The following is a 26,147-nucleotide window of genomic DNA, read 5'->3' as shown; positions in this document are numbered from 1 at the left end:
CTTAATGGGTTAGAAGCAGTACAATAAGAATATACAACAACGCCCCGGAACCGAGTACCGTGTTGCAAAGCAGACAGTGCCTGGCAGGTGGCTGCTAATGACTTATTGAGGCGTTAGCTAGCAGAGAGCTCCATGCTGAATGGCTGTGGGGCTGGTTATTTATCAGGCTGTGTGTAGGAGTGCTGCATGGGCTCCAAAAACACATTCATTACAAAACATGCTTTCAGAGTCGATATATGCTCGTCAGGGAAGGTGGTGCACTCTCTGACAGGGCTGCTGAAATGGATTTTCATCCAGTATATTATGGGTATAACAGCCCATAGATGTTGATGTGTTTCTCAGGGATGGGCAAGGGTATTGATTAGGCCTGTCAAAAAAAAATCGATTCATGAATAAATCGCGATTCTTAATGCCACGATTTTAAAAATCGAATCAAAATATTAAAATCGATTTTTTTATTAAAAAATTTTTTTTTTTTTTTTTTTTTTTTTTTTTTTTTTTACTTTTTTTTATAAGTTAGTACCTTTTTCACTGGCACTTTGTCTGAAATCAATGTCAGAAAGACTATATGTTCTAGTATAATTAAAGCAAAGTGATTTGGGGTAGAAAATCGCAATAAATCGCAGAATCGAATATCAATTAATCGCAGAATCGCAATTTTAATCGAATCGGCACCCTAGAAAATCGCAATAAATCGCAGAATCGAATCGAATATCAATTAATCGCAGAATCGCAATTTTAATCGAATCGGCACCCTAGGAATCGATTTTGAATCGAATCGTGAGGTAAGTGAATCGTGACACCCCTAGTATTGATATCGTCTCATCGTTTTGTTCGTTTTTTTTCACACATCACAGTGCATCACAAATATTAACGGAATTGTCAGAAAACCAAGCAAAAATAAAATGTGAATATTATGCGAATGTTAAAGGAGTAGTCCACCCAAAAAATGCCTTATTTTCTATCAATTACACATCCCTTGAAGCATTGAATTATTGGAGATTTTTTTTTGTTTTGGTCACATTCCTGAGCCAATAATTTGGTGATAATAATAAAGATGATAATGTCTCCGGTAGGACATTGGTTCTCAAAGTGGGGTCCTTGAGGGAGTTCCAGGGGGTCCCCAGCTAAATGGTAGATAGTTAGGAACCAAATGGACCCTTATGGGTCTGTAACTCTGAGAGTGTACAAATGGAACCAAATGGACCCTTATGGGTCTGTAACTCTGAGAGTGTACAAATGGAACCAAATGGACCCTAACGGGTCCATTTGGTTCCATTTGTACACGCTCAGAGTTAAATTAACATGTTTTTACAATATAAATTGGGGTCCCAGATATAGAAATGACATTAACTCATTCACTGCCTAGAACGACTAAAACAACTTTTGTCCCATAAGCCCTGACTTTTTATTTTTATTTTTTATTTGACCCAAAGACCAAGGAGATATGATTTTTCGAAGATCTAGACTCCTATCCACTTCCTTGTTAACTTAAAACTTTTTAACTTTTTAACTTTTTAACTTAAAAAATTCTGTATCTCGGCTCCTGAGTGCTTTTTTTTTCAATGAAAAATCTCTGGCAGTGGGGCAAACGCGGCCAGAAATAATTCAGGCAGTGAATGAGTTAAATGGGGGTCCGTAGCCTAATGCATGTCAAACTGGGGGTCCTTGAAAGGAAAATGGTTGAGAATCACTATTAGAGCCATAACAAATCTTCTCTTATGGGGGTCTCTGGCATATCTTTTCAAATGGGGGTCCACAGACTACTAAGTGTCAAATTGGGGGTCCTTGACATGAAAAAGTTTGAGAGGCACTGCGGTAGGGCACAAAGGAGACTCTTTGTGTCTCCTACCTGAGAGACCGGCAGTTATCAAATTATTGGCTCAGGAATGCGATAAAAACAAAAAAATCTCCATGAATTCAATGCTTCATGGGATGTTTAATTGATTGAAAATAAGTCATTTTTTGGGTGAACTACTCCTTTTTAAGGAGATAGTTCATGAGATGAGCAGCAGGTGGCACTGTTTCTCAAGTCTCAGGGGAGACGCGTGTTATTATTAGACATTAATTGCCATTTGATGCTCTCTGCATGGACTGCCTGGTTGCCCGTTGGGCTGTGCTTTTTGTCCCCTGGTTTGAGCAGAGGCTGTGAAACGTTTCTTTCATTCAGGCGTGTGTGTGGAAACACTATTCATGAACAACATTAAGTTCCAGACGTGCTTGGATTGGGTCGTTACTCACAGTACAGACAGAGTACCAGTTCTGCTGTGTTCTGCCCACCTGAGCAGCACCCTTATTACTTATGTATGGAAGCCCTGTGCACCTTCTGCTGCACTTTCCCAACACTCACAGAAGTACTCGCATGTTTTACCTTGCCATGATGTAACTCCAAAGGTGGACAAGAAATAAAAAATACTTGCTCCATTGATTAGAAATTGATCATTCAAAATATGCTCCTCATTGACTTACATTGTACGGTGAAACAGCTCTCAAAGTCACTCTTTTAGCCCGTAAACCAACACAAACAAAGTTTATTCAGACAATATAGAACATCATCAAACCCAGTACTGTTTTTTTTATTTTTTATAAAAATGTTAACTTCCTGTTGATTTTGCTATTTTTATTTGAAAGAAAACCCGGACTGGATCGGCGGATCCGGATCTTCAAATAGTAAAATCATCAGGAAGTTGACATTTTTATGAAAAAAACAAACAGTACTGGGTTTGGTGATGTTCTATATTGTCTGAATCAGCTATGTTTGTGTTCGTTTACGGGCTAAAATAGTGACTTTGAGAACTATTTTACCGTACAATGTAAGTCGATGGGGAGCATATTTTGAATTATCAATTTCTAATTAAAGGAGCTACACCATGAATTAAAAAAAATAAAATAATATTTGATATCATATTGTTTATGTCCCTCAAACGTTTTTCAAAAGGTTTGAGCCTAAATCAAGCCTCAGATACTCATTCCAACTAACTTCTCTCTGGCTTATAAAGCACTTTCACCTGCAATACCACATTGTCCTGTTTGGCACGGGGCGCTATTGAGCCAGTTTGTATGCATGTCATGTCCTGGTTCTGTGTGGAAAAAGTAAAAAAAATAAATAAGAAAAAATAAAAAATAAAATAAAAATGATTTTTTTTTTTTTTTTTTTTTTTTGGGATTTCTTTTTTTGGTTAGAACTGAAAAACGGGAGGAATTGTTCCCAGACGTGACGTAGGGTGGGGGAACAAATCTGACGGACTGTTTTTAGACCAATTTACATGAAAACCACAGATAGCCTATGAAAGCCTGCATGCTCGAAGTCGGGTATTTGTTGGAACAGAAGAGAGGTGGGGGAGACCAAAAACACACAAAAATGAAGAAAAAGTTAAAATTCATGGTGTAGACCCTTTAATGGAGCAATTATTTTTCATTTCTTGTCCACCTTTGGAGTTACATCATGGCAAGGTAACTACACAACCCAAACCTCTACCAAAGTGGTCTTGCCCTTTAAGTAAAAGTATTAATGCTGCGATGTAGCATAATTGTATTGCTGATATGATAAATAAAAACACAGCTAGAAGGTCCTGGGTTCGATTCCCACTGGGGACGCTGTGGGCACTGGGGGCGTGTCTTCTCCTCCGCGTGATCAGCGCCCATATATATCAGCGCCACAATATTTGCGTCTGAGATGTAGTGGAGTAAAAGTATTGAAAAATGGAAATACTGAAGAAAGTGAAAAAAAGCTAAAAGTTTTACTTAAGTAAAGTACTTGAATAAATGTACTTAGTTACTTTACACCACTGCTGTCCAGTGTCCACACAGTCACCTTGACTGAGGATTTCCTAATAAAAAGTATGGATTTTATCTGGACCAAACCCGAGTTTCAAAGTTAGGTACAGTTATTGACCGCTAGATCACGACATTAAAAGCATCACTAACAGACTACAACGATCCCGTGATTCGATTAGAGCGATGAGAACCATAAAACAAATAAATATCAATACGTTGCCTAGCGCCTAAGAGACCAAAGTAACATTCACACAGCGTAATATCATCATCGGTTTTCACTGATATGGATGAAATACTGGATGAAAAAGAAATCCATTTCAGCAGCCCCTGTCAGAGAGTGCACCACCTTCCCTGACGAGCAGATGGACTCTGAAAACATGTTTTGTAATGAATGTGTTTTTTGGAGCCCATGCAGCACTCCTACACACAGCCTGATAAATAACCAGCCCCACAGCCATTCAGCATGGAGCTCTCTGCTAGCTAACGCCTCAATAAGTCATTAGCAGCCACCTGCCAGGCACTGTCTGCTGCTTTGCAACACGGTACTCAGTTCCAGGCGTTGTTGTATTCTTATTGTACTGCTTTCTAACCCGTTCAATCCGGGAACGCATCTGTGTCATATATAAGATTTCTTTGGCTGTTAAAAAAAATAGCAGATCTACAAGCTCATAGCGCGGCACCGAGTGCCGCGCTATGAGCTTGCAGATCTGCTATTTTTCAATTTCAACAAATCTTGAAATTTTGTGCAAATCTTTGAATGTGTATGTATACATTTTAACTCACTTAAAATATTCTGAGATGGGGGGGGGGAGGGGGGGTGGTCCGTGGACAAATAAATATCATTTAAGGTGGTCCATGACATGAAAAAGGTTTGAGAACCACTGATATTATAGCAACATAAGTCAAACAAAAAAAAGGAAAGGTTAGGATTTAGAAGACATTGGTAGAATCCCCAGAAGCATAGATTTTTGTCAAAAATGTTTGCTTTTAAAAAAAAATACATATTCAAAGATTTGGACACATTTTCCCGATAACAAAAAAAACAAAACGTAGCTGATCTTCAAGCTGGTAGCGCAGCACTGCTATTTCTTTATAGCACAAAGAATACAATAATGGTAATGGCTAAAAAATCTAAAATGACACAGCTATGCGTTCCCGGAATGAATGGGCTAAATCAGCGTGTAATGGAAGAGGTGAGAGCTTGTAAACAGCCCCACAAGAGAGAGGAGCCCATTTCCCTGCTCCTCTGAAGGAGCGTGTGGACGTGAGGAGACATTAGATGCAGCCGAATGCTTTAGGACTAAATGATGAGCTGTCAGTCAACACACAGACACAGACCAGACTGAACTCAACTGAAACTCCACAAGCAAGTAATCGCTGTCGGATGTGAAACCCTGTATGTCCAAAGAAATACTTATAAAACCCACAGACACACTTAAAGGTAGGGTAAGTGATTTGCTTTGGTTAAAATAAGTGTGAAATAGCTCTATATTCTGATAGTACTCATTGCTATAGAGTGTTTGTTCAGTATTAGGAGTCTCCTTGTCTCTCCAGCTCTTTATTAAACAGAAAATGCATTTTCGTTTCATTTCCAATTTTATCCAACCAGGACAGAGAACTCAATCAGGATATAGATTAAACAGTGAAATTGGAAGTGATGACACTAAGAAATTAGCAGACAAAATTGGAGCTGGAACACTATACAAATTAAGCTTAAAAATGGGTACTTTCTCCTGATTGGCTGAGATTTTGACACCTACCGGAAAATGTATTTTCTGTTTATTAAAGAGCTGGAGAGACAGGGAGACATCTGTTACTGAAAAAAACACTCTATAGCCATGATTACTATCAGAATATAGTGCTTTAACCTTTTAACAAAATACTTTTTGTTTTAACCAAAAAATATCACTTACCCTACCTTTAACGACTTTTCAACCTGGCGCCGCGATTTTGGGTAAAAATGGTTCAAAGTAGAAGATGCTTGTAGCTTGTAGATGTGCCATTTTTGAACATTTTGGGCAATTTTTTGCACATTTTTAAGACATGCCTTAAATCAGGCCGCCAGGTTGAAAGTGGTTGAAATGCCAGCTGCCATTGGCTGTTCAGGTTGACATCACGTTACCATGGTGAACGACAACTAGACAGTGACGTGATTTTCTAATGTCTAAACGGCAGAGTCCTGCAACGGGCCGGGTACCCACGGATACCCGACGGGCACCCCGGTGATAATTTGATGACCAGCGGACCGGTAGGCATGCGGTTGCGGTAGGAGATACAAAGGAGACTCTTTGTGTCTCGGAACAACAGCCTAGGCAGCACTAACGTCCCTCTCTCCTCTGAATGGTCCAGGCAAAACTAATGTCTCTCTTTCCTCTGAATGGCCCGGGTAGCACTAATGTGTCTCTCTCTCTCTCTCTCTCTCCTCTGACAGACGTCCATCGCAGAGTGCCTGACCTACCTGGACAATGGAGTGGTGTTTGTGGGCTCCAGACTGGGAGACTCCCAGTTGGTCAAGGTAAAACAACACACTTCCACCCAACAAGACCTGAGGCCCATTCTACAAATGCCTTCTAAACCATTGGTTCTCAACCATTGGTTCCCCTGGGGGTCCGGGGACCCCCAGGGGTACTTGAGGGGGTTCCAGGGGGTCCCCAGCTAAATGATGGACCAAATGGACCCTTATGGGTCTGTAACTCTGAGAGTGTACAAATGGAACCAAATGGACCCTTACGGGTCCATTTGGTTCCATTTGTACACTCTATGAGTTAAATTAACATTTTGGTTTTACAATGTGAATTGGGGTCCCAGAGATAGAAATGTCATTAAATGGGGGTCCGTAGCTAGTAATGCATGTCAAACTGGGGGTCCTTGAAATTAAAATGGTTGAGAATCACTGCTAGAGAGCCGTAAAAAAAAACCTTCTCTTATTGGTGTCCCTGGCTTATCTTTTCAAATGGGCGTCCGCGGGGTAATTAGTGTCAATTAGGGGGTCCTTGACATGAAAAGGTTTGAGAACCACTGTTCTAAAGCAGTAGTTCTTTCAAGATTTATCAAAAAAATGTTCAACAATAGCAGATGTACACGCATGCAGTGCGGCCCAGTGGCCTATAATTCAGCCAATAATTCAGACTGGAACAACATATTTTTGATGGGGATCGGCGGCCAAAAACATGTCAATTTTGGGGTCCTAGACAAGAAAAAGTTTGAGCACCACTGACATAGCAACAAAAGTGTTTTCAGAACAATGAAGATATTTGTTGAGATATTTGACTTTTTTTTTTTTTCAAAAAAATATTTTTTTTCCAAAAATTATTATTACTATTTTTGAATAGACAAAGAAATCTAAAATGACAGAGATACGTTCCCGGATTGAATGGGTTAAAATATTTAATTAAATATACAGTATATTGATGTTTTTGCCAAGTTGTGCGGTCAAGCAGCCTCAAGGTAAAACTACTTCCACTGCTGATGTTACAGCATTGATTATGCTAATATTATGTTATTATTATTGATTATGGTAAATGTTAGGCAGGGCAGATTTAGCTGTTCAAACACCATTTCCAAAATATATATATATTATATTTAGGCCTATATATCGTTGCTGTCGGGCAGAAACCGCTTATCTCAACTTTTTATCTTGTAGATCTACTACTTTTTCTGTTTTTGAATTTTAATCCTGAAAAGTAGCAGATTGGGACGACAGAGACGATATATTTATTATTCATATGAGAATGCCAAATTATAACATATACTGTAGGTACAGATTTTTCTACATTAGCTAAAAGTTACAGTAGAAAAAAAGGCCTTTAGTAGCATTTGTATACATACAGTATCTTATTGCACACAAACACTCCGTCAGATGTTGATTAATAATTCATTCCTTTAGGGTTTAGTTAGTTTCTCTGAAGTGAAAGCCATAGACGAAGCCATTAAACAGATGTTGCATTCATCCCCAAGAGACACATTTGTCACAGCATGTTAAATGCTGCTTTAACCCATTAAGACCTGGAACTGTCATTTTTAGATTTGAGCTAAAAAGCATTATTTTACACTTTGGGCTATTTTTGAAAAATCGTGAAAATGTGTGCAAATCTTTGAATATATATATATATTTTAAAGCGAACATTTTTTACTAAAATCTTTGCTTCTGGGGGGTCCCTGGAACAAAATATTTTGATGGGGGTCCGCGGCCAAAATCCATATCATTTTGGGGGTCCTTGACATGAAAAAGATTGAGCACCACTGATATAGAAACATACGTTTTTCAGAAAACTGTTGAGATTTAGGAGACATGTAGAATCGGCTTCAGGTCTCAATGGGTTAAGCCATCAAGAGCGGGAACGCATCTGTGTCATTTTAAGATGTCTGTGGGCTATTCAAAAATAGCAGATATCTGATCTGCCATTTTTTTTTATTGTGAAAATGTGTGAACATTTTTGAATATATATATATATATATATATATATATATATATATATATATATATATATATATATATATATATATATATATATATATATATATATGTTTTTAGAGAGAACATTTGTTGAATATTTTGTTCCAGTGACCACCCACAATTTAGCTAAACTGGCAGATCTACAAGCTCAATATCTGCTATTTTCTAATAGCCAAAGAAAAAAAAAATGACACAGATGCGTTCCCGGTCTTAAAGGGTTAAGGCGTTGTATATGGTGTGTTCTTTCTGAACAACACATTGCTTGTGTTTATAGTGTCGCTCTTCTGATCACACAATCTCATAGGCTATATGTTTTTAACAGTTCCCTAAGCCATTGGTTCTCAAAGTGGGGTCCGGGGACCCCCAGGGGTACTTGAAGGGGTTCCAGGGGGTCCCCAGCTAAATGATGGATAGGAACCAAATGGACCCTTATGGGTCTGTAACTCTGAGAGTGTACAAATAGAACGGGTCCATTTGGTTCCATTTGTACACTCAGAGTTAAGATAACATTGATTTTACAACATGAATTGGGGTCCCAGAGATAGAAATGCCATTAAATGTGGGTCCGTAGCCCTAATGCATGTCAAACTGGGGGTCCTTAAAATGTATCTTTTCAAATGTGGGTCGGCGGGCTAATAAGTGTCCATTAGGGGGTCCTTGACATGAAAAAGTTTGAGAACCACTGCCCTAAGCTTGTAAGCTGATTCTGAAATCACTTTTATTTTTTTGCCCAATGTGTGTCGAATCGTGGACGTTATTCAAGTAGCTGCGTAATAAAAAGAGATAACAAAAAATACGCAGCGAGACCGTTATATTTGTTGACATCTTTCACAAAGTAGCTGTGTAATAAAAGAGATAATTAACCCATTGAGACCTGGAACGCATCTGTGTCACTTTTTGATTTGAGCTAAAAAGCATTATTTTACACTTTGGGCTATTTTTGAAAAATCGTGAAAATGTGTGAAAATCTTTGAATATATATTCTTTTAAAGCAAACTTTTTTTTTTTACTCAAATCTTTGCTTCTTGGGGGTCCCTGGAACAATATTTTGTGATGGGGTCGGCGGCCAAATGCATATAATTTTGGGGGTCCTTGACATGAAAAATTTTGAGCACCTCTGATATAGAAACATACGTTTTTTTTCAGAAAACTGTTAGGATTTAGAAGACATTTTGTAAAATCTGAACCTCAGGTCTTAATGGGTTAAATATGCAGCGAGAGACGGTTACAATCGTTGACATCATTCATACAGTAGCTGTTTAATGAAAGCCATAATTAAATATGCAGTGAGACTGTTATAATTGTTGACATCATTCGTAAAGTAGCGTTGTAATAAAAGAGATAATATGCACTGAAGACTGAAGTTCTAATTGTTGCTAAATAAAGCCTGACAGGGTGGTGGTGCTCTTCTAATGCCGTGGGCTGTCTTTACATTTATTATACACTAGACCAGTGCTTCTCAAAGTTTTTCATGTCAAGGACCCCCAAATGGACACTTATTAGCCCGCGGACCCCCTTTTGAAAAGATACATTTGAAGGACCCCCAGTTTGACATGCATTAGGGCTACGGACCCCCATTTAATGGCATTTCTATCTCTGGGACCCCAATTCTTGTTGTAAAATCAATGTTAACTTAACTCTGAGAGTGTACAAATGGAACCAAATGGACCCGTTAGGGTCCATTTGGTTCCATTTGTACAGTCTCAGAGTTACAGACCCATAAGGGTCCATTTGGTTCCTGTCCATCATTTAGCTGGGGACCCCCTGGAACCCCCTCAAGTACCCCTGGGGGTCCCCGGACCCCACTTTGAGAACCAATGCACTAGACCATACCCGTCGGGGGATATGAGCACCGAAAGTATGTGCAGTTTGGGTTATGCGCTGTGCACAGACCCATAGATCGGGGCCTATCCCATAGCTCGGGGGGGGGGGGGCAGTGCTATGGGATGATTCAAATAAAAAACATAGCGAAAGTAGCAGATCCACAAGCTCAAAACGCGTCGCTTCGTGCCACGTTTCGAGCTTGTAGATCTGCTATTTTTGATGCTTTTGTATGACACTTTAGTATGATCAAGTAGGGCGTTCATTTATGGGAGAAAAAACACACAAAAAGTTTGACTATGGAGATAAGTACTGCACCACCATCAGAGGCAGTGAGGTGTCTGTGTGAGTTGTCACCACATTTGTTTGTAGAATCTGCACGGTGGAATGCGTTGCAAAGACGGAAGGGGGCAGAGCTCTCTCTCTCTCTCTCTCTCTCTCTCATGCATTGTGTGAACCAGAAAAGTAATTTGGACAGCACGCACCAAGACAGAAAGTTAGAGTGTGAGTGTGAGTGTGTGTGTGTGTGTGTGTGTGTGTGTGTGTGTGTGTGTGTGTGTGTGTGTGTGTGTGTGTGTGCGTGTGCGTGCGTGCGCGTGTGTCACTAACAGACGCAGTCACTTTTGTCAATCGATAGGATGACAGACATTCTTGTAATTGTGATGTGGTAGCTTGATATATCTCCGGTAACAGGTTCTGTGCCCATATATACGTATCTGGGTCAAACCATGACTTTTCAGTGACATTTGCACAGAGAGAAGGAGAGAGTGAAAGAGAGAAATACTGGCACTTGACAGATAGTTAGTTTATGGCATCACTGCACTCACAAATGGCAAATGATAATGGCTAACCCTGCCCACTGCAGAGGTGTGTTGTGAGGGGTATAGTTATTCCTTCATGCATTCACCCATTATGAATATTTATTTTCCTTCTCTCTCAGAGGTGCAGACATGTGAACTGATAGTCAGCGTAGGCCATTGGTTCTCAAAGTGGGGTCCGGGGACCCCCAGGGGTACTTGAGGGGGTTCCAGGGGGTACCCAGCAAAATGTGTAAATATAGCATCAGAATAATAATGACCTTTTATACTTTGGCTATTCAAAAATAGCAGATCTACAAGCTCATAGCGCGGCACCGAGTGCCGCGCTATGAGCTTGTATATCTGCTATTTTTGAAAAATCATGAACATTTCTGCAAAAATTTGAATATATATATTTTTAAAGCGAACATTTGTAACTCAAATCTTTGCTTCTGGGGGGTCCCTGGAACAAAATATTTTTAGATGGGGGTCCGCGGCCAAATACATATCATTTTGGGGGTCCTTGACATGAAAAAGTTTGAGAACCACTGGTGTAGGCTGTGTGGTGGGTGCAGGAGCAACTGTTACACTTGTGTCTCCTATCTCTCAATCTGATCTCCAGACATAGACAGTAATAGTCAGGTTATTATCCCAAGGCCCTCAACAACCAAACTACCCCCTACATCTCTGGTAGACACAAAAACTAACTAACCTGGGGTGACGGCTCTTTCTCAGTTTGCAGCCCCCTCTTTGGAACTCACTCCCAGCCCACACCAAAGCCCCCCCCCCCCCCCCCCTGCCCTGTTCAAAACCCACCTTTTCAGACTTGCACGAGCAATCCATGTGAAACAAAGCATGCGTGCATTTTGCACGATGGTCCTGGCTAACGCCTGGAACGATGACATCTTTCACGTGGGTCACTTTGGCGCAGCGATCGCGCATACAAAATGAGTCGTTTTCCCCAACGTAAAAAAGTTTCGGAGTTATAGGTGTTTTAGAGCCATGGTTCTCAAAGTGGGGTCCGGGGACCCCCAGGGGTACTTGAGGGGGTTCCAGGGGGTCCCCAGCTAAATGATGGACAGGAACCAAATGGACCCTTGTGGGTCTGTAACTCTCAGAGTTAGATTAACATTGATTTTACGATATGAATTGGGGTCCCAGAGACATACATGCCATTAAATGAGGGTCCGTAGCCTAATGCATGTCAAACTGGGGGTCCTTGAAATTAAAATGGTTGAAATCACTGCTAGAGAGCCGTAAAAATCTTCTATTATGGGGGTCCCTGGCTTATCTTTTCAAATGGGGGTCCGCGGTCTAATACGTGTGTATTAGGGGGTCCTTGGCACGAAAAAGTTTGAGAACCACTGTTTTAGAGAAGGAGATAGAACGGAAGCGGATGGGGAGCCATGTTTTTGGCACGGTGATCTATAAGGACCTTCCTTCTCAGAATCACCGTGGGTGATTCCAGAGCTGCTCCAGCCCCTCCCGTGTGGAAAAAAACAAAAAAAAAAAAAAGACTGAAAACACCGGTTCAGACCGTGTTTGACACCCGATGTGTTAATAAAGTTGTTTTGTTTGTTTTGTTTTGTAAAGTGACTTTGATAACCTAGAAAAGCGCTATATAGAAGATTGGATGTGTTTATCATTCTTGGGTGAACATTTTCTTGTGTGACACATTTCTCTGTGAGGTGACCTTGTACACGTTGTTATTTATTGTAGCTCAACGTGGACAGTAACGACCAGGGCTCCTACGTGGCCGTCATGGAGACCTTCACCAACCTGGGGCCCATCGTGGACATGTGTGTGGTGGACCTGGAGAGACAGGGCCAAGGCCAGGTACGTAAAACCCACAATAGAGCACCAAAAGTCTGATATCACTGCCGCCAGAAGCCGCTATCCCCCTGGCTTCAATTATTTTTTTAACCCATTATGACCGGGAACACATCTGTGTAACCACTAAAACAAGCATTATTTTATACTTTGGCTATTCAAAAATAGCAGATCTACAAGCTCATAGCGCGGCACCGAGTGCCGCGCTATGAGCTTGTAGATCTGCTATTTTTGAAAAATCATGAACATTTGTACAAAAATTTGAATATATATATTTTTAAAGCGAACATTTGTAACTCAAATCTTTGTTTCTGGGGGGTCCCTGGAACAACATATTTTGAGATGGGGGGTCCGTTGCCAAATACATATCATTTTGGGGGTCCTTGACATGAAAAAAGTTTGAGGATCACTGATATTATAGCAACTTAAGTTATTTTTTTTAAACTGTTGTTTGTAAGACATTTGTAGAATCCCCATAAGCAAAGATTTGAGTTATAAAATATATACCGGTGTTCAAAGATTTGCACACATTTTCAAGATTTTTCAAGAATAGATCTACAAGCTCCCTGCGCGGCACGAAGTGAAACGCTGTGAGCTTGTATATCTGCTCATTTTGAATAGCCCAAAGAAATCTCAAAAACAATTGATGACAGATTTGTGGGGAAAAAAACACTTTTGACTGCAACAAATAGCGTAAGTAGCGATATGCTTATGGGCTCCACTCTATGCTATGGGGGTTGCTGGGGAAACTGGACGACAGGGGCAATTCTGCAAATAGACCCCATGGCCAGTCATTTGGGATCAATATAACCCATTAAGACCTGGAACTGTGTCATTTTTAGATTTGAGCTAAAAAGCATTATTTTACACTTTGGGCTATTCAAAAATAGCAGATCTACAAGCTCATAGCGCGGCACCGAGTGCCGCGCTATGAGCTTGTAGATCTGCTATTTTAGAACATTCGTGAAAATGTGTGCAAATCTTTGAATATATATATTTTTAAAGCGAACATTTTTAACTCAAATATTTGCTTCTGGGGGGTCCCTGGAACAAAACATTTTGATGGGGGTCGACGGCCAAATACATATCATTTTGGGGGTCCTTGACATGAAAAAGTTTGAGCACCACTGATATAGAAACATACGTTTTTCAGAAAACTGTTGGGATTTAGGAGACATTTAGAATCGGCTTCAGGTCTCAATGGGTTAAAGGAAAGAAAGGAAATAGGAAAAAAAGGCTATGTGTTATTTTAGTCTGGACTTCCTTCAAGACATCTTGGTACTGTTGTATTTAGTGCTCAAATCCAGTACACTTTTCTTTGATCCAGTCTTTGAATAATATTTGTGCCTCTTGTGTAATGCAACGTTGAGAAGAACTATGATTTACTTCATAATTAGGGGTGTCAGAAAATATACAAAACGCAATTCTACTGTTCAGAATCTATTCTCATTTTCCACAACTCGATTAAAAAAAAAAAAATGTGTTTACATTATTATCAGTTGATAAAACCTTTACAATTATAAAAGATACGTAAATATACTCTGCTCTCATGGCAGCAGACTGGAGTAGATCCTGAAATCCTATGAATTGAATGGAGCATAGTTTTGAATGGAGAATCGTTTTGAATCGGAAAAAAATGTTTTTGAATCGGAAAAAAAACCCCTTTGGAATAGAGAATCGTTTGTTTTGAAAAAAAATGGAAAACATCTTAATCGTGACCCCAATAATCTGAATCGAATCGTGAGGTAGCAACATATTCACAGCCCTACTCATAACAGCATGTTGTCTAGTCTGCGCCGCCTGTTCTAACCCATTACGACCTGGAACTGTGTCATTTTTAGATTTGAGCTAAAAAGCATTATTTTACACTTTGGGCTACTCAAAAAGAGCAGATATACAAGCTCATAGCGCGGCACCGAGTGCCGCGCTACGAGCTTGTAGATCTGCTATTTTTGAAAATTCGTGAAAATGTGTGCAAATCTTTGAATATATATATTTTTAAAGCAAACATTTTTAACTCAAATCTTTGCTTCTGGGGGGGTCCCTGGAACAACATATTTTGATGCGGGTCCGCGGCCAAATACATATAATTTCGGGGGTCCTTGACTTGAAAAAGATTGAGCACCACTGATATAGAAACATAGGTTTTTCAGAATACTGTTGAGATTTAGGAGACATGTAGAATCGGCTTCAGGTCTCAATGGGCTAATAGCCGTGCCGTGTCTCCCCGCTATCCGTATTATTCAGCCTGCATTGTCTGGCCTACATCCCACATCCGTCCCACACGGGAAGCTTAGCATATAGACAATGTGGGAGGATTTACAGTGATTATATACTGCCTGATAGGAATTCTGGGACGTGTGAATGATTCATGTAACACAGTGTTGTTACACAACAGGCGCAAACAGACACCACGGCTGGTGATGGATAGCCCGGCAGTTGTCTGGCCTGGTTTGTACCCATCTGCACGGGGTGTCACCGCGCCACCGAAAATAGCCAATCTAGCACCTTTTTAGATCAGGTGTTTTCAAGTATAAATCAAGCCTTTTTACAGACCTGTCTATAAAGGTACAGGCTCTGGGAAACAAGAAAATGGGCAGGGTGTGTGCAAGTGCTCTTTTACAATAATATATGACATTACAGCATTTGTAATATCTTCTTAAAGGGATATTTCACTTTCAAAACAAATTTGGGTCGTTTTATCGTCTACTCAGGCTTTTTGGAGCTCCCCGGACAGCTTTTAAGTTGCTTGATTCAGTATGTAGATATTTGATATTCATTTTATCAGACACGCCCCCCTTACTATCCAAACCCATTGTAACTTCAAACTCCATTTTAACCATGATGGATTCATTTAAAACACCCATCCTTGATTCTGGTGACTGATATTGTCCTTCTAATACGTGAGGAGACCATGTTTTTTCGATTACTTTTTTCATTTATTTTTAATATTTTTTGGGGAAAATGAAACAAAATTAAATACAATATATATTTTTTTAAATAAATGAAAAAAGTAATCGAAAAAAAAAACACGGCCCCCTCGCGTATTAGGAGAGCAGGGTGAGTCACCAGAACCAAGGACGGGTGTTTTTGATGAATCAACTTAAAAACTGTCTGGGAGGCTCACAAAAGCCAGAGTAGACGATAAAATGACCCAACAGTTTTTTTTAAAAAGTGAAATATCCCTTTAATGTCATTAGAGCAGTGGTTATATTAGGTTACAAAACGGGACTCTTTGTGGCTTATTGATTTGTTTTAGTTCCATCACAGGATTGTTTGGGAATTATAGCCGCCTCTTTCCTTTAAACTGCTTTGTCGTCTCTTCTGCTTTCATTTCAAAGTCTTCATTAGGACAGTTTCTCATATACTACGGATCACTTCACCCGTTTTATTCCACTTTCTCCTCATTATAATTGGTCTCTCCTCACTGACGCCCATTATAAGATGTCTACTCACTGTCTCAGAGGAGTGCTGTGGACAATGCCTGCCAGTGAGTGACATCATTGATAGGCAGGTTTGGTAATTTTATAAACGACAAGATTTCAAACTTCTTTTTTTAATTGATGCGGGGGGGGGGGGGGTGTGAAGAAGGGACGTGGGTCGTATCCCCCCCCCCGTCACAGTTTTAAATGAATTTAACCCATTCAACCCGGGAACACATCTCATCGTCATTTGAGATTTCTTTGGCTATTCAAAAATAGCAGATATAAAAGCTCATAGCGCGGCACCGAGTGCCGCGCTATGAGCTTGTGTATCTGCTATTTTTGAAAAATCGTGAACATTTGTGCAAATCTTTAAATATATATATATCTTGTAAAATATTTTGTTCCAGGGAACCCCCCAGACGAAAAGATTTGCACACATTTCACGATTTTTCAAAAATAGCAGATCTACAAGCTCTATATGAGCTTGTAGATCTGCTATTTTTGAATAGCCAAAGAAATCTAAAATGACAGATGTGTCCCCGGATTGAATGGGTTAAAAAAAATTATGAAGTAGCCATCTGAAAAAAAGGCTTGTTAACTTTTTCACCAGATGAGTGCCTTGTTTTTTTTTCCCCGAGTCTCCAACCGAAGAGCACCTTCAGTACACTTCTTTTTCTCCACTTAACTCATTGAGTTGCCAGGATTATTTCTGGCTATGTGGTCCCAGTGTCAGAGATTTTTCAATTTATCTTAGATTTTCAAGTAGTCACAGAATATTTATCTCCAGTATAATCGATCCCCTGATGGGTGCTATTATCACTGAGGGTTGCACTGTGTGGTTTCACAAATGTCAACGAGGTCATCGCGACCTTGTTGACATTAATTGAAGATAACATGTCTGGGCCAAAAATTCATAGTAAAAAAAAAAGTGCTTAGGAGCCGAGATACAGCCTTTTTCAGTAATAAGTTAAACAAGGAGTGAATGGAGCAGCAAATCTTCAGATAATGATATCTTGGGTTCTGAACATTGAAAAAAAAACAAAAAAAAACGTCAAACACGTCATTGGCACGTTGCGCCATTGCGGTAAAACACGTGAAACACGTCAATGACTTAACGAGCACTCCAGACCTTTCCTTTTTTCAGTCATAGTCATAGGATAGTGTTGATTAGTTGTACGAATGTCAGTTTTGCGGAGTCACAGGTCAGACGGCTCCCTGTCACTTCAGGTAAACCCATTCAATCCGGGAACGCATCTGTGTCATTTTAGATTTCTTTGGCTTTTAAAAAATAGCAGATATACAAGGCCAAGCTCGTAGCGCGGCACCGAGTTCCGCTCTACAAGCTTGTAGATCTGCTATTTTTGCAAAATCGTGAAAATGTTGCTAATCTTTGAATATATATATATATATATAATTTTTTTTTTCTTTTTTTTTTTTCTAAAGCGAACATTTGTCACTCAAATCTTTGCTTCCGGGGGTCCCTGGAACAAAATATATTTCACAAATGATTGCTTTAAAAATCATATGTTCAAAGATTTGGACACATTTTCACGATTTTTCAAAAATTGCAGATCTATTCTACAAGCTCGTAGCGCGGCACTCGGTGCCACGTGATGAGCTTGTATATCTGCCTTTTTTTTTCAATAGCCAAAGAAATCTAAAATGACAGTTGCATTCCCGAATTGAATGGGTTAATGCAGGGTGTGAAGACGTCACAGTTTTAATTCATTTAAATGATGGAAGTATGCTGAATAAAGGCTTGTTAACTCATTCACTGCTAGACTTATTTCTGGCAGTGTTTGCCCACTGCCAGAGATTTTTCATAGTAAAAATAAAAGTACACAGGAGCCGAGATAAAGAATTTTTAAGTAATAAGTTAACCAGGAAGTGGATAGGAGTCTAGATCTTTGAAAAATTATATCTCCTAGGTCTGTGGGTTAAATTCCCCCCCAAAAAATAAATATATATACATTTTTACGTTCTTGGCAGTATTGGTAATTGGAAATAATTACGTTTTTTACGTTCTTGGCAGGGAATGAGTTAACTTTTTCACCAGAAGAGTGCCTCGTTTTTTTTCCCCCCCTTTGTTGCACGTTTTGAGTCCTCACCCAAAGAAAACCTTCAGCACACTTTCTTTTTCTCCACTTAACGAGCACTCCAGACCTTTTGTCTCTTCAGTCATAGGATACTGGTGTTGATTAGCTGTACGAATGTCACTTTTGTGGAGTCGCGGGTCAAGACAGCTCCCTGTCTGGAACTTCTTGTTAACACGCTTTCTGTCATCATCAGCGCCGAGGTTATAACATATCTATGATGTGAGACACGAGCCTTTCTATCTTTTATTCAGCCCTCTTTTATTGATTATTGATGTCCGTGAGGCAGACGTTGAGGCGGCGTGTCAGGGTTTTTCAGACAAAGCTCCAGAGAGGAGACTTGATATAGTTCCAAAAAGGCAGAAGGTCGACTCGTCTTCACAAGTTATTCAGCTATTGAGTGCATTCAGCCGCACGCTCGCGTCACTTCTTTTCACGCTGTCTCCGTTTAGCCCTTTAAGACCTGAAGCCGATTCTACAAATGTATTCTAAATCCTAACAGTTATTCTGAAAAACTCTCGGTAGAGATGATGATGCTGCTGCCCGTTATTACAAATGGATGGTGATTCACCCACTGCAACACACACACACCTGTCGAGACAAGAGCGCTGTGCTTAACCCATTAAGACCTGGAACTGTGTCATTTTTAGATTTGAGCTAAAAAGCATTATTTTACACTTTGGGCTATTCAAAAATAGCAGATCTACAAGCTCGTAGCGCGGCACCGAGTGCCGCGCTACGAGCTTGTAGATCTGCTATTTTTGAAAATTTGTGAAAATGTGTGTAAATCTTTGAATATATATATTTTTAAAGCGAACATTTTAACTCAAATCTTTGCTTCTGGGGGGTCCCTGGAACAAAATATTTTGATGGGGGTCCGCGGCCAAATACATATAATGTTGGGGGTCCTTGACATGAAAAAGATTGAGCACCACTGATATAGAAACATACGTTTTTCAGAAAACTGTTGAGATTTAGGAGACATGTAGAAACCTATGTTTCTATATCAGTCATTGGTTCTCAAACTTTTTCATGTCAAGGACCCTCAAAATGATATGTATTTGGCCGTCGACCCCCATCTCAAAACATTTTGTTCCAGGGACCCCCCAGGCGCAAAGATTTGAGTTAAAAATGTTCGCTTTAAAATAATATATATTCAAAGATTTGCACACATTTAACGATTTTTCAAAAAATAGCAGATCTACAAGCTCATAGCGCGGCACTCGGTGCCGCGCTATGAGCTTGTAGATCTGCTATTTTTGAATAGCCCAAAGTGTACAATAATGCTTTTTAGCTCAAATCAAAAAGTGACACAGATGCGTTCCAGGTCTTAATGGGTTAAATAAAATCATAGATTTTTCTGAAATGGCTCAAATAGAGGATTTTTTTGCACCACGCTATGTTGTATGACAAAGGATAACGCAGGGGCTTAAGTGGTTAGTCAGACTAATCTATTGAGTCCATTATGAATGTTTTCAATGTGACTTCATAGCGCACACACACACACACACACACGCACCAATACACCCTCAGCTACTGAGTGCATTCAGCCACACTTCAACCACGCATCACTTCTTTTGTATTCTCTCAAGAACAGATTCTGCTCTGCGTTGGAATCTGTCGGGGAGGTTCGTCATAACGTGTACGCAATGGGCGTGCCTTCAGATCAGGAAGCAGGCCGCGCTCTACCCAATCAAATGTAGTGGGCGGGATTCGCGTGTCCGTCGATCCTTCCCTACTAGAAACTAACCGAAACTAATTTAACAATAGCGTCCGCGGAGCAGACAAAACCACGGAAAGATATTCACATTTTAACTTGCTCTTTCATCATAGAAACAAGTGGGCTTATAACCAAAACAATCCATGTTCTCTGGGAGAAGTGGTGTTAGTGTTCCGTGTAGAAATATTGGGAATGAAAACATAGTCGCACCACCGGAAGTGATGCGCTGAAGGCAGACCAAAACCCCGGTTTCCTTGCGCACGTGTGCTCCGTTTTCTTCCTCCCAGACTTTTTTTGGCTGGGGCCGGGGGACAAAGTGACATACCATGTATGGAGAAAACAGATACAAAGACCCCTTGGGTCTGGCAACAACAACAGTGGTCATCACAGTGATGGAAGCTCACTTCAAAAAATCATATAAATGATTTTTTGAAGTGCGTGGTGTAGGGGTGTGCCGATACACTAATTTCACGAAACGATACGATACGATATTTGGCTCACAACTTCGATACGATTTCGATACGATACGCACTTTTTTTATTATGAAAATAAATGGGGGAGAAAAAAAAGGAAATGCAAACAAATAATTCTGTTTTTGCATTATTCAGACATGCAAACTTGTAGCTTTTCAGCCGTTTTGAATCCAAATAGGGCAATAGTGTGACACCTGACCCGAAAAAAAAACAACATGTTGTCACCCTTTTCACCTCGGGGCTGTTTGCATGCCTGATTATTTTGATTGGTGTAAAAAAAAAAAAAAAAAAAAAAAAAAATCAAAACGATATTTTTTTTTTCCGAAACGATACATATCGTCGTGGAAACGTATCGCGATATATCGCGGGACGATATATCGGCACACCCCTACCGTGGTGATATTTATAGATTTTATGTCATCATGTGTCTCACTAGCCAATCAAAGCATTGGTGACAACATATTGTCACGTGTCACGTGAAGCTTGACCAATGTTAGCTTGGCTGAGACGGACACACACACGGACGGACGGAGACGAAAACATACTCTCCACCATACTGGCGGAGACAAAAATGTTTTCTAAATACTAACAGTATGACGCTATATCAGTGGTTGCTCCAGCTTTTTCATGTCAAGGACCCCCAAAATGATATGTATTTGGCCGCGGACCCCCATCTCAAAACATGTTGTTCCAGGGACCCCCCCAGAAGCACAGATTGGAGTTCAAAATGTTCGCTTTAAAGCGTGTGTGTGTGTGTGTGTGTGTGTGTGTGTATGTGTGTATATATATATATATATATATATATATATATATATATATATATATATATATATATATATATATATATATATGTGTACTGAATGAACGGAGGATAATGGTTGTTATTGAGCAGCGTGAATAAAAGGCACATGACAGAACCGTGTGGCCTGAGCTTATAATCCATTCAATCCGGGAACGCATCGCGTCCTGTCCTGCCTTTTCTTTTCATTTTTTTTTTCTTCTTTTTTTTCCCTTTTTTTTTTTGCACAAATCTTCCACGATTTAAAAAGAAAATAGCAGATCTACAAGCTGATAGCTATCAGCTTGTAGATCTGCCATTTATTGAATAGCCAAATGAATCTAAAAATGACACAAGGGATGCGTTCCCCCGGATTGAATGGATTATAAACTCAGGCCACACGGTTCTGTCATGCTGCCTTTTATTCACTCTGCTCAATAACAACCATTATCCTCCCGCTCAGTCAGTCAGTCAGTCAGTCAGTCAGTCAGTCAGACAGTCAGTCAGTCAGACATGGCAAACCGCCCCTGATATTCATCTTTAGGGAGCACTGAGTTGTCAAGCCTTCCATCCAGCCGTTTTATCGTTGGTTGGTTTTCATCTCGGTAGAGATGATGATGCTGCTGCTGCTGCCCGTTATTACAAATGGATGGTGATTCACCCACTGCAACACACACACACCTGTCGAGACAAGAGCGCTGTGCTTAACCCATTAAGACCTGGAACTGTGTCATTTTTAGATTTGAGCTAAAAAGCATTATTTTACACTTTGGGCTATTCAAAAATAGCAGATCTACAAGCTCATAGCGCGGCACCGAGTGCCGCGCTACGAGCTTGTAGATCTGCTATTTTTGAAAGGTAGAAACCTACCTTTCAAAAGGTAGAAACCTCGCATGTCCAAAAAACTGTTACTTTTTTTCAGGATTCAAATTCAAAACGTTGCGAAAGATCGACGAGCTCAAAAACGCGTCGCTTCGCTTGCGGATCAGCTGCTTTTACAGTGGTGTAAAGTAACTAACATTTACTCAAGTACTGTACTTAAGGACAATTGTGAGGTATTTTTTACTTTACTGGAGTATATTTTTTCAATACTTTTACTTCTACTCCACTACATCTCAGAGGCAAATATTGTACTTTTTTCTCCACTACAATTATTTGAAAACTTGAGTTACTTTGCAGATATAGATTATTATATCATAAAACATACATTAACCACTTTAGCTCTATTTTATACATAGGCTATTTGAAAATAGCAGATCTACAAGCTGAGCTTGTCGATCGGCTATTTTCAAACATTTTAGTACTTGTGGTACTTTAAGTATATTTTGACACCAATTATTCTGTACATTTACTCAAATATCATTTTGAACACAGGCTTTTTACTTGTAACAGAGTATCTCTACATGTGATATTGCTACTCTTACTTAAGTAATATATCTGAGTACTTCTTCCACCACTGTACTTTTGTGTGACGCTGTAGTATGATCAAGTAGGTCCGTTAATTTACGGGGAAAAAAAAACACAAAAAGGTTCAAACATAAGAGATAAGAGGTTTTCCCGCCTGACAGCGCCGTTATTTTTCTCTGTGTGGAACTGCTGTTGTTTTCCTTCGTCTCGTCTGTCACTTAATTCTCTCTCTCTCTCTCTGTCTTGTTTTTTGGTCCCTGCAGCTGGTGACGTGCTCGGGCGCGTTCAAAGAAGGCTCGCTCAGAATCATCCGCAACGGCATTGGGATTCACGAGCACGCCAGCATCGACCTTCCAGGAATCAAAGGTTTGTTTGTTGCGAACGAGGCGTCTCTCTTTGGACTTTCTGTGATGTCCTCTGACACAGTCAACCCCCCCCCCCCTCCCACCCCCGCTATCTCTGTCTCTCTCTCTCTCTCTCTCTCTCCCCCGTCTCTCTCTCATGTACTGGCCTTGGTTCCAGTGCTGACTCTACGATCAGATCCACTCCAACCATAACCCATTAAGACCGCCGTCATTTTTAGATGTCTTTGGTTATTCAAAAATAGCAGATATACAAGCTCATAGCGCGGCACCGAGTGCCGCGCTATGAGCTTGTATATCTGCTATTTGCTCATAGCGCGGCACCGAGTGCTGTGCTATGAGCTTGTATACTATTTTTATTTGAACATTTTTGGAAATTTCTTTGAATATACATATATATATATATTTTTTTTTAAAGCAAATATTTTTAACTCAAATCGGGGATTCTACAAATGTCTTCTAAATCCTATATATTTTTTTTTTTAACAAATGTTGTCATAATCAGTGGTTCTCAAACTTTTTCATGTCAAGGACCCCCAAAACGATATGTATTTGGCCGCGGACCCCCATCTCAAAATAAAGCAAAGATTTGAGTTACAAATGTTCACTTAAAAAAAAAATATATATATATATATTAAAGGATTTGCACACATTTTCCAGGATTTCGCAAAAAAATTGCAGATATACAAACTCATAGTAGATCATGCTATACTTTTTAATAACTATTTTTGAATAGCCAAAGAAATCTTAAAATGACACTGGACATGTTCCCGGTCTTAAAGGGTTAACATCTGTGCGTGTGTCCGAGCCAACAACACGAGGGATCGTTGCCAATCCCTCTCCTCATTATATTATAGTGAGCCCAGATGGCTTAGTCAGACCGACAGAAGAATACAAAAAAAAAAACTTTTGGCTGGGGAATTATTTGGAGTCAGTTGGACAAATTGTCACGGGAGAGACTTGGGAAACGTTTATTTTCAATTAGCAAACGGTTTGCAGTGTGGAAACATTCCATTTCAGCCACCCCCCCCCCCCCCCCACACACCCCATATAACAGCTAGGGCTGTAGCAGTTCATCAAAGTTATTGATTTAATTAAATGATTATAATGCATGCAATTATAGATTGTAATGATATTATTGATTGGGGGTGGGTTTAGATTGTTCTCTACACATTTTCTAAAATGTATCAAAAACACACTTTGTCATTTGGATAACATAGAAGCCAGCATGTCTATGGAAGCATGCTGTGCAGCCAAAATAGCAGATCTACAAGCTGTGCATTCAGAGCTTGTAAATTGGCTGCTTTCGGTTATTATTTTAACACATTGACTGCCAGAGTATATTCATAATATACTCACCCAGTGCCAGCGATTTTCGTGTTTGTGAAACGAAAACCGGAAACAGGAAACGGAATACGGATACTTCCGCATAGGATGAGTGGAAAGCGAGTGGGAAGAGAAAAAAAATCAAGGATGGTACAATGAACAGCACGATCGGTTATTAAACCACAATTAAACGATAGAACGCAACCATTAAACCCTAGTGGTCTGGGGATATTTCATATAAAGGCAATGGTTAAAGGCTCAATCTGTGATTTCTTCACCTGGTAGGCAGCAATGTAGAACGGCAGGAAACAATATTACTAAAACATCATAATGTTACATATTGTGTTAATTGTTTAGGAAACAGTGCTAGTGTGTGTGTGTGGGGGGGGGGGGGGGGTGTATTTTGCTTTAATCCATGATTATAATATAATAAAGAAGGTAATGGACAGTTGCAGCTCTAAAACACATGCAGTGCCACACGTGGAAAATTCCAGCAGGTGTTAAAAACACGCTTACTTTAACCCATTACATCCGGGAACGCATCTCTGTCATTTTCGATGTCTTTGGATATTCAAAAATAGCAGATCTACAAGCTCATAGCGCGGCACCAAGTGCCGCGCTATGAGCTTGTAGATCTGCTGTTTTTGGAAAAATCGTGAAAATGTGTGCACATCTTTGAATATATGTTTTTTTTTAAAGCAAACATTTGTAAAATATTTTGTTCCAGGGACCTCCAGAATCAAAGATTTGAGTTAAAAATGTTGTTTAAAAAAAAAAATATATATTCGAAGATTTGCACAAATGTTCAAGATTTTTCAAAAATAGCAGATCTACAAGCTCATAGCGCGGCACTCGGTGGCGCGCTATGAGCTTGTATATCTGCTATTTTTGAATAGCCAAAGTATAAAATAATGGTTGTGGCTCAAATATAAAATGACACATGACGCGTTCCCGGATTGGACGGGTCAATCAAGAGAAAATTGGATTCTCCCGTCCGAGACTGATGTCTGTGTGATGTTTGAGGAGGAGACAGAGGTCTGGCCGAGGTCTGCTGCCTTTTGTTAAACTCCTTTATTTATTGAGTAGTCCTGCCTTAAAAATCTGACCCTCTTGTCACCCCCTCCTGCACCTCCTGATGAGAGGCAATTACTCTGATAACTGATCGATGAAGCGCTTACCGTCCTCATTACAAAACTAAACACCTTCAGACACCTTCCAAAGTTTGACACATCCACCACAGTTGGAACTGTGGAAGTGCCCTTTTTAACCTCTTTTACCCCTTTATCTTCCCATTGGTTATTTTTTTATTTTATGTATACGTTTATGTGGGAGGGACAGCACATATTAATGATCTCTAACACATACGATGCAATGTAAATATTCCGGATTTAGCAAGAATGCTACATTTCCACGGGGCACGGTGGCACAGTCGGTAGCGCTGTCGCATCACAGCTAGAAGGTCCTGGGTTCGATTCCCGCTGGGGACGCTGTGGGCGCTGGGGGCGTGTTCTCTCCTCAGCGTCATCAGCGCCCATACCCTAGGTGGGGTTGGTGAAAGGGCCTTTCTGTGTGGAGTTTGCATGTTCTCCCCGTGTCTCCTAGGGCAGTGGTTCTCAACCTGTGGGTCGGGACCCCCAGGCGGGTCCCCACATTATTTTGGGGGGGTCCCCAGATAACAGTGAAGTGATATTTTATGGACCTAAAAAAATACAAATAAATGAAAGAAAAGAAAAAGACCATTACTGCATCAAAAGTAATCAAACTATACTATAAAACATTGGCCACATTGTCAAATAATATAAGAAAGAGGCAAATATTGTGAAAATAGACGATCTACAAGCTCGCGTTGTGAGCTTGTAGATGGTCTATTTTCACAATATTT

General features: G+C 40.0%; 1 protein-coding gene across 1 annotated transcript in view; it reads left to right on the top strand.

Moving 5' to 3' along the window:
- The window catches only part of ddb1 (damage-specific DNA binding protein 1), a 143,085-nt gene that overhangs the window by 22,824 nt on the left and 94,114 nt on the right, over nucleotides 1-26,147 (top strand). The window contains exons 8-10 of the mRNA XM_084061288.1: nucleotides 6,209-6,292; nucleotides 12,571-12,687; nucleotides 22,841-22,943. Coding sequence (XP_083917414.1) covers nucleotides 6,209-6,292; nucleotides 12,571-12,687; nucleotides 22,841-22,943 — 304 coding nt within the window. The remainder of the gene's footprint in view (nucleotides 1-6,208; nucleotides 6,293-12,570; nucleotides 12,688-22,840; nucleotides 22,944-26,147) is intronic.

Source organism: Gymnoscopelus microlampas (assembly GCF_963454915.1).
Source record: "Gymnoscopelus microlampas genome assembly, chromosome: 1".
NCBI lineage: Eukaryota > Metazoa > Chordata > Actinopteri > Myctophiformes > Myctophidae > Gymnoscopelus > Gymnoscopelus microlampas.
Note: the sequence above shows the minus strand (reverse complement) of the source record. Positions and strands in the feature narration are given on the sequence as shown.